Source organism: Trichosurus vulpecula, chromosome 5, assembly GCF_011100635.1.
Source record: "Trichosurus vulpecula isolate mTriVul1 chromosome 5, mTriVul1.pri, whole genome shotgun sequence".
Classification (NCBI taxonomy): Eukaryota; Metazoa; Chordata; class Mammalia; order Diprotodontia; family Phalangeridae; genus Trichosurus; species Trichosurus vulpecula.
In genome coordinates this window covers 199,924,895-199,934,259 of record NC_050577.1, presented here as the reverse complement: position 1 = coordinate 199,934,259, position 9,365 = coordinate 199,924,895, and the positions used below count along the sequence as shown (strand labels likewise).

Sequence of the window (9,365 nt, the reverse complement as noted above, 5' to 3'; positions counted from 1 at the left end):
TGGCCCTGGCTTCTGTCCTTATTACCCAATTACATATCTTCTTTCTTTAAAATGCGCCTCCCTCCTTCCTTCTTCCATTCACCCTTCCTCCCCCCCTCCCACCCCCGCCACGGCTGTTTGATCTGTAGGTTAGGTGGAAGTTTGAGTTACTTCTCAATGACTTTTAAAAAGATATGTTTATTTATCCAGAGTGACTCAAATCCCCAGTCGGAAACTCCAAAGCTGACTAAAATCAATAGTTTAAATGAATTTACTGTATTCCCAGTAATACTATATTCAAACCGAGGGTCATCTGTGGCGCAGAACAGTTTCATGTTTGCAAGTTGGGTTTGCCAGGGAGCTTTTTAATTTTTTTTTCTTTCTACAAAGTTAATGGCTTCCAATCAGCAATCACACATCCTTCTACTCCTGCCCTCACACAGAGTAAGATCGGACGCCGATTCTCCCCCTATTGATTAGGTCTGGAGGTTCCTCCTTCCTTTCCCCAGCCCCCTCTTCGCTTCTCGCCAACTTTGCTTTCTTTTGATATAGAGGGGAATGCTTCCTACTAAGAAAAAAAAAGTAATCTGCCCAGTAACATTCAGCGCGCAGTAGCAAGAGTCTCTGAGCTATTGGCTATGCAAATAGAGGGAGGGGAGAGACAGCTCCCCAAACTCTTACTCACCCTTTTAAAGTGATATGCCCCCTCCCCTCAATCATCCACCCCTTCCGCCCCACCCTCCTTTAAAGGGGCTGAATTAATTGCATGTACTTTGGATTTTCTCCACTTCTACCTACCCTTGGCTACTCCACCTCTTGGTCTTCATGTAAATCTCATGAACAAGATCATCCAACTTCACCGCCTCCACAGCACACCACCTTCTCCTCACTCACCCCCTTTGCCCTCACATCTCCCTTTCTTCTGTCCCTTCTCCTTAAAGCTTGCAAAGCATTCTACCTCAACTTATAGGGTGGGAGAAGGTACCCCCCAGCACGTGCTAACTCTGCCCAACGGGCGTGGCTAGGAGATAGCAAAGTGACATCCCATTCTCCTAATATTAGATGCTGGGGCGGGGTGGGGTGGGGGGGAGGAGGAAGTAGTGGGGGAGAAGAGCAATGGCCTAGAGACAGGGCCCGTGCATTTAATAACTCTAACAAAAAGAAAATAACGATGGCTGTCAGCAATGCATCCTGAGGAATCGATTTGGATGAACGCAAATGACTGCGGAGATTGTGAGCTTTGCGATGGAGGAAAGGTGGGGGGAGGGAAGCTAAATCTAATCAGTCCCCTCCTCCACCTCCCCTCTATTTCCTAGAAAGCTGTATCTGTGTGGTCAGAAACCTCCGGCTGCTTCTCCGCAGATAGAGGCAAAGTTGAGCTAGAGGGGGCTTTAACTCCCGAATGCTTGCTACCGGGGAATCCCTGGGTCCTGTTCAGGCCTTCTGCCAAACTCCTCTGTTTCCCTCTACCTTCCTTATCCTTAGAGTCCCCATCCTCTCTGGCCAAATGCTTCATGCCCCCTCGCCCCCCACCCTGCCTAGGCACACACAACCCCAGTAGAATGCTTCCCACTCGTTCCTGTCTGCTGGGGGTGCATCCACCCTCCCTGGAACCGTCCCCCTTCCTCTTCCTTCTCTTGCTCGTCTAGAGGAAAGGAAGGTGGTTTATACGAGCGCGCGCGCGGGACAGGACTCGGAGGGGAGGCGGGGACGGGACATTGTATTCTGAGCACTTTTAGCTGAAGTCCACAGAAAGTTTATCTGGAGTATTGGCAGTCCCGGGGCCTCAACCCTATCTAAACTAAAGCTGGGCATGCAATTGTTTTTTAAATCAAACCTCGATTTTTCACTTAAAAATCATTTTCCAAAATTGTCCACTCCCCCCTCCCTTGCATACATCCTTCACTGGATGATATGCATCTGGAGATGCATATGGGAAAGCCAGTGAGTGGAAGCAGGGTTTTGTTTGGGGAAATGGGAACCCTCCCACCCCCACCCTAACCCCATACATACACTGCACTAAGACTTTTGGGACACTCTGTATGATAGGATTCATTGAAAAGGTGGAGGAAGGAGGTGAAACGGGAAGCTGTCATTTTTTATGGGCTACCCTATAGTGGGCCCCTGGTTCCTTTTTCCTAGAGCGGATAGAGGGAGAGGGCAAAGGAGAAAAGAAAAGAAGGGGGGGGGAGCGTTTGAAGTTACGTCGGACCAGCTGCTGTTCTCCATAATAACGAGAGGGGAAGGGAGGGAGGGAGACTGAAAGAAGGAGCGGAGGAGGAACTTAGGGGGAGGAGAGAGTGAGTTGAGGGAGAGAGGGAGGGGAGCTCACTGCCCAGCCGGCTTACGTCACTGCCTCCTCTGCAGGAGGAAAGAGTCTAAGACAGACCAGAAAAGTTTGAAGGGAGAGCTGGAGTAAGTGGAGCAGCCCCTCTTAAAGCCTCTTCCTCATCTACCCATCCTGCTTCCCTCCTCTCGCACCCCCCTTCTTTTTCTAAAAGAAGGAGGTAAGAACCCCCCACCCCACCCCCCAAAACCTTTTCTAATATTGAGGAAAGGGGGGGGAGGGGAGGGAAGAGGAGTAAGTTTCTTGGGAACGTCATGGAGCTGCTGTGCTGCGAGGTGGACCCCATCCGGAGGGCTGTGCCGGACCCCAGCCTGTTGTTCGACGACCGCGTTTTGCTTAACTTGCTCACCATCGAGGAACGCTATCTACCGCAGTGCTCCTATTTCAAATGCGTGCAAAAGGACATTCAGCCCTACATGAGGAGGATGGTGGCGACTTGGATGCTGGAGGTTGGTCTGGACCCTCCCCATGGCAAACCCTCCCCCCCCCCCATACACGCCTCCCACCTCTGTTTCGGGGACCTTGAGGGATTGGGACCTTGGAGCTTTTGCACCGCGCACTCTTAACCTACGCTCGGTTATTCCGCGCGCTCCTTTGCTGGACTCGTGGCCTTTTTTATGATCTGCGCTAAGCAGGATTGGGGGCGGGGGCGGAGGGAAAATGAGGGAGATTGGGCTGAATCTGGGTGAGGTTTGCAATGGGGGTGGCGGCCAGAGAGGGTAAGGCTTTTGAGCCTGCCCGCGTGTGCAGGTTCGCATGTGTTTCTCTGCTTCCAGCCCCCAACCTGCGGAGGCTGCTTTCGGCGTGTCTGTGCAGCGTGTTGTGTGTACGCGTGTGTGTGTGTGTATCCGTGCCCCCGTGTGCTTGTGTGTGTGTATGGGTATGTGAGCGGAAAAGTTGCGAAAAATGTGTAAAAAACCAATTCATCTCAGCCCCAAGTCTCCGCATGCGGTCGGGGCTCCACTGTTGGCATTGAAGAGTGGGCCGGGGGGAGGGGGAGTGGAGAAGGAAGAGGGGCTGAGAATTAAGTAGCCCCGGACGCTGCACAGAGAAGAGGGGGGCCGAGATGGGGCACCCACACACACACACTTCTTTCCTTCCCCACCCAAAACTTCGTCCAGTAAGTTTCTTAATGTGCCCACGTATGCATAGCCCTGGACCTGCCATGGTTTCGCCATGTTGCTTTGCAAATTCGGGTTCAAGAAGTTTGAAACTACGGGCCTCCCCGAAGACCCCCATAACCCCAGCACCCGTCTTCTTTCTTTTTATTCTTCCCCCAATCCCACATCCTTGGAAGGATTAAAGAGTTCAGTTTAACAGTTTGCTTCGTGCGGAGGAGATCTGGGTGGGGTAAGGAAGGACGGAAGGTAAAGGGGTTCAGGACACCCCTAAAAGGAGTAAGACGGTTGCCTACCCTCAGTTGCTCTTTACATCGGCCCCATTTCTCTACCCCACCCCCACTACCTTCCCTTGCTCTCATCCTTGTGGGGCCCAGCTGGACTTAGCGGTCACTTGCTCGTTCTTAACTGCCTCTGAGCTAGTTGGACCTCGGTAATGAAGCATTCTCAAGAGTCGAGATAAAAGTGTCTAAGCACCCCTAACACACAAATTTGGAAAGCCGGAACCCTTCTCGGGGTTTTCGTGCTTAAAGGGCCCCTCTAGGGTTACTCCTCGATTTTTAGTAAATTTTTGAAGCAGCCACGGCAACTTCTCCAACTGTGTGTGCTGCTGAGACTGCGACATCTCTTCCTCTCCTCCTCCTCCTCCCCCCTCTTTCTCCACCCCCACCCCCACCCCACTAGCAACTTGTGAATCTTAGAGCCACGATCCATCTCCTCCACACACACACACCTCCCCAAGCATTTTTTCAAGTATAAGAAATAATAGGGCAAGGGTCCTGGGTCTGAATGTGTCCAAGTACTGCCCAATAGTTGCCTGGGTGGTTTTGATTTTATTTTTTAATATGAAGAAATAAAAAAGGGGGGGGTGAGAGCCAGCAAAACAAGTATGCACAAGAGAAAGTGGGGTGGGCAGGCTACTGCTTATTCCTTTGACTTTGGGGTTTTATTTAATTCATTTCTTTCATGGAATCGGGATGTCAGATACCTGGTCAGCTGTCTATAACTTCCTCTGCCTCTAATCTTATCACTCCATCACATCCGCAGCCCTCCCCACCCCCTAAAATGAAATCGTTTGAGTTGGTTAACTTGTATTCTGGTTCTCCCTCTTTCTCTCTCTTTATCTCCAATGCTCTCTTCTCCACTCCCCCTTTACCCCCGTATTATAGGTCTGTGAAGAGCAGAAGTGCGAAGAAGAGGTCTTCCCTTTAGCCATGAATTACCTGGACCGTTTCTTAGCTGGGGTGCCTACTCCTAAGTGCCGTCTACAACTTCTGGGTGCTGTCTGCATGTTCCTGGCCTCTAAGCTGAAGGAAACAATCCCCCTTACCGCAGAGAAACTGTGCATTTATACCGATAATTCTGTCAAACCGCAAGAGCTGCTGGTAATTAATGCCTCCCTAGCCCCTTTCCTGTCCCTTTTTCCTAGACTTTCATTTACCTTAGTTCTTTTACACTGATAACTTTCTCTCTCGGGTGATGTCTCCATCAAGAGAAGAAGGTATAAGTCTGGGTTGTTTAAATTTATACTGTATTGGTAATAGTGGGTATTTTGGTGAGAGAAAGGAATGATGATGGGAGTCTGCTGATCTACAGAGATTTAATTTTAATCTTCGGATAGTAAGAAAATAATAATCCAGCTTCTCCAAATGATGGTCGTTGGTGGAGTCTGACTTGATAGTAGATTTAGAGCTGGAAGAGATCTCTGAAGTTATCTCATCATCCCACCTCATTTTACAGATAAGGAAACTGAGGCATGCAGTGATGGAGGATCACGGTAATGGTATGCAGCTTGAGAGCTGGGACCATATTTCATAAAACCCTGTATCCCAATAATACCTTAGGATAGAAGACTATTCAGTAGTCTAAAAACCTTTGGTTTTTAGCATCACTTAAGTGTTAGACTTGGGGGGGGGGGTGTATTTTTTGCACCAGGTTGGGAGGAGAAGGGGAGAGAGTGTTGATGGCTTACCAGCCTGTGGCCCTAGCGTGATCCCTGCCATGGAACTTTTTGGTTTATTAGACACCGCCCTCCCCCCTTCCCCCCACTTTATTAAGAGTACTGAAAACTTTTTTTCTCTCCTTTATATACAAAACATCTCTTCTCTTTTTCCCTGAAGCTGTCTCTCCTATACCAGGGATTGGGCTAGGTCTGTGTCTTTTTCCAGCTCTGTGATCTAAGCAGTGGCTGTAATCTATAAAAAGTGGTTGGGGTTCTCCTAAGGAGATTGCGTTTAACTGGCAAAGGGGACCTTTCCTGCTAGGGCGGAGCTGCCATCTAGTGGCAGAAATTCACAGCCATAGAGGTGGGAGGAAGGATTTGCCAAGGGATATATAGACAAGAGGCAGCGAATGACTTCACCTTTGAAACACTGCCAAATTTCAGCTGCTTCTCTGAGGCTGAAGAAAAGTGGTTTCCTCTAGAGAGATATCTCTTTTTAAAATTGTGCAAGAAAAGGCTCTTGCACCAATATCCTTTTATAGAACTAGAGGCTGGGGTTTCAACTCAGCTTTGTAGGCAGTAAGACCTCAGGATTTCACCAGTTTCCAAAAATAGTTGTAGCTGACTTTGGAGCTTATGGAGGGGAAACTGTAGGGTTTGGGGACCAGGCTATTATTCTGTGGGTAATGGAATGTGCCCATATCAATTCATAAGAGCCGGAAGAGAGATGTCAACATCAGTGACAGCTCCATTCATTTCAACACACTGACTGGCAAACTCAGAAGTCATGTGTTCCATTTAACAAATATTCTTTAATCATATCCTCTGTGCAAGACACCAAACTAATGGGCCAGGCTAACGTTTTGTACGATGACTTTAGGTTCAGCAGGCAAGGCAATCTGCTTGTTTGGGACAAATGTTTAGTTGAAGGCAAGAGCCATAGGAAAATAATATGGTCTCTGACCTCATAGAATTTGCAGTTGAGTAGAGGTGATGAAATGTATTTGATGATAATACCCATTAAACTATGAGGCACAAGACATTTTCAGAGTTCCCTGAAAGAAAGTTCCCTATAAGAGCTGAGGTTTGCATGCTTAGCCTTTGGACTGAGTAATAAAGGCAGTCTTATCAAAGCAGAAGGGAGAGCTAACACCGGGGATGAGAGTAATCTTAGGCTAGAATGTTGAGTCAAATAATAAACTCAGCAGGGTTAAATACAAATTCTTATGTTTGAGGTTTTAAAAAAATTAATGAATACAAGACAGGGTAGTTGTGGCTAGGAAGCAGTTCATTTAAAAATCTGAATTTTTGTGGATTGCGTGTTCAAAATGAATTCTTATTGTGATACGGTAGCCCCCCAAAAAGTAATTTTAGGTTCATTGAGACAGGTACAATCTTAAGGATTAGAGAAGTGAAAGTCCCTCTGTACTCTGTTCTGGTCACAAGTACTTTTAGAGTTTTGTGTTCAGTTCTGAATATTACATTTTAGAAAGGATATTGATAAGTTGGAGGGTATCTCCTGAAGGAGAGCCAAGACAGGGAAGGACTTTGAGATGACATCATGAGGATCAGGGGAAGGAACTAGAAATATTTAGTTGGGAAAAGAGAAGGCTTAGTAGAGACAAGATAGTAGGAACCAAATATTTGAAGAGAAGTCATGTGGAAAAGAGAGCAGACTTATTCAGCTTGGCCCTAAATAGCAGAACTAGGGGCTGTGAGTAAGCAAGTAGCACAGTACGCTGGGTATGATCTGACCACCTTCTGTTGTTTGCCTCTTTTTTGTGTTTTGCTTTTTGGGTTTTTTTGTTGTTGAGCGGGGAAGGCGTGGCAATTGGGGTTAAGTGCCTTGTCCAAGGCCACACAGCTAGTAAGCGTGTCAAGTGTTTGAGGCCAGATTTGGACTCAGGTCCTCCTGACTCCAGGGCTGGCTCTCTACTCACTGTGATTCCTAGTTGCCCCCCTGTTGTTTGCCTCTTTAAACATAGCCTAAGATATTGTTCTTTTTTCTGGTTGTTACATCAATCTTAGGGAGTGTGCTCATGGAGAATTCCAAATGCCTCCCCCCACAGGAATGATTTACTCTTACCTTTCTCATCTGGTACTTACGAAGTTGATTTTTTTGAACCCTACGTTAGGACTACATTCGTTTCTATCTTAACAAATTCAGCCCAGCATTCTGTACTTTCAAAACAAATTCAGTCCAGCGTTCCGTACTACAAAGCTCATTTTTGAATCCTGACGAAATCATCAGATAGTTCATATTTAATCAGCCTCACTTTTGCCTCACAGAATCTTACAGTTTTTCAAGGCTTCACACAAGTGTTATCTCCCAGACTCTCCAGTTGTTAGTGTTCGAGCTTCAAATTACCTTGTTTTGACTTGCCTGTATTCATGTTTTATCTCAGCAGTAGAATGTAAGTCTTTTCTCTGCACCTTGTATATAGGAGGCATGTAAATTGAAATTAATTGAATCCCTCCCAGAACTATGTCCCCTTTAAATTTGATAAGCCATGTTATAGTCCCAAGTCCTAGATAAAGATGCTTCAGAACCAGGGCAGGTTCCTGGGGGACTGTGCTGGGATATCTCTTTCTAAGATGCTACCTACATTTTTATTTTACTCTTCTGATAATATAAAGAGGTTCCCCAGTACAAGACAGATCCACAAAGCATTGAAGGCACGAAGAGAAGGGTTCAAACCTAAAATCTTAGCAGTGATGTAATGGCATTCACTAGAATTTCTTGCATCTCTCCTCCCCATATATGTTCATATTGTATTCTTTTTTTTTTCCCTTTCCTTTCCCCCAGGAGTGGGAATTGGTGGTATTGGGCAAGTTGAAGTGGAATCTGGCAGCTGTGACCCCTCATGACTTCATCGAGCACATTTTACGGAAGCTGCCCCTGCCGAAGGACAAGCTGCTTTTGATCCGAAAGCATGCACAGACATTTATTGCTCTTTGTGCTACAGGTAAGGGTAGGTTCCATGTATTCATGGGATTAAGGAGCCTGAGAAGCATGGGGTAGGGAACCACACTTTGGTGGATTCCTAGAGAAGTTCACATAGGCCTTGTGTCTCTCAGTTCTTTAGAACAACTTTTTGTGTCCCGATACCAGAATATCCTCAGTTTCATTGCTGTGATTTTTGTTGTACTTAATCTAAGCTTTCTCCTTTTTTCCTGAGCTCATAAATGGTTTATGAGACCGGGTGTGGTATAGAAAAAAAAATAGTGCCCTTTAAAGTCTTCTTTATGGTGTTTAAAATGCTCTTTGAAAACTGCATATACTGCCTTTTAGTTGTGTTTAAATATTTAATCTTTTGAGGAGAAGGATAGTTTGGAGATAAGATGAAAGGAAATTGAGGAGTAGATTTAAATATAGGATAAAGGAATAACGTCAAAGTACAGATCTTCCTTATTCTAGTAAATGAGAACACTGGAGGTCTGGAAGTTTGGGAGAATATAATTAGCTGAGTTTTCTCTTCCTACTTGGGTTTACGCTGCAGTATCTTGGCTGTTGGCATTGTGAAAATGGGGACAGCCACCACATTCTTTACTTTAAAACTTTCCTAACTCAGCATGGTATATCCAGCCACATCTGATGATTAGCTGTCTTGGGCCCCTTTTCCCTCAGTGTCCACAGAAACTAGAAGTGAGATTGGACATCGTCTCTCTGAATGGTAGCCTTCCCATCTTTGTAGTAGGCCACGTTTAGTACCTGAAGCTCAACCTTCCTCGGAGAAGGAGAGTGGCTTGGAGTTGAAATGGTCAAGCATCACTTTACATGCAGGATACATTTGGGCAGACTTGAGTTAGGGGACGGTTCCTTCAGCTCAATCTGGACACAGAATGGGAGTTGTATAGTTGTTGATATTTTAAGAGTTAACTTCTGTGTTTAGCCTTTTTTGTAATGGACCCTTGGGGCATTCTAGTGAAGCCTGTGGACCCTTTTTGGCATAATGTTTTTAAATGCATAAAATAAATT

General features: G+C 46.2%; 1 protein-coding gene across 1 annotated transcript in view; it reads left to right on the top strand.

Annotated features, from left to right (window-relative positions):
• The first annotated feature begins 2,369 nt into the window (after positions 1–2,369).
• CCND2 (cyclin D2) overlaps positions 2,370–9,365 on the top strand; it is a 37,015-nt gene continuing 30,019 nt past the window's right edge. Inside the window, exons 1-3 of the mRNA XM_036761147.1 lie at positions 2,370–2,775; positions 4,614–4,829; positions 8,193–8,352. Coding sequence (XP_036617042.1) covers positions 2,581–2,775; positions 4,614–4,829; positions 8,193–8,352 — 571 coding nt within the window. The 5' untranslated portion in view covers positions 2,370–2,580. The remainder of the gene's footprint in view (positions 2,776–4,613; positions 4,830–8,192; positions 8,353–9,365) is intronic.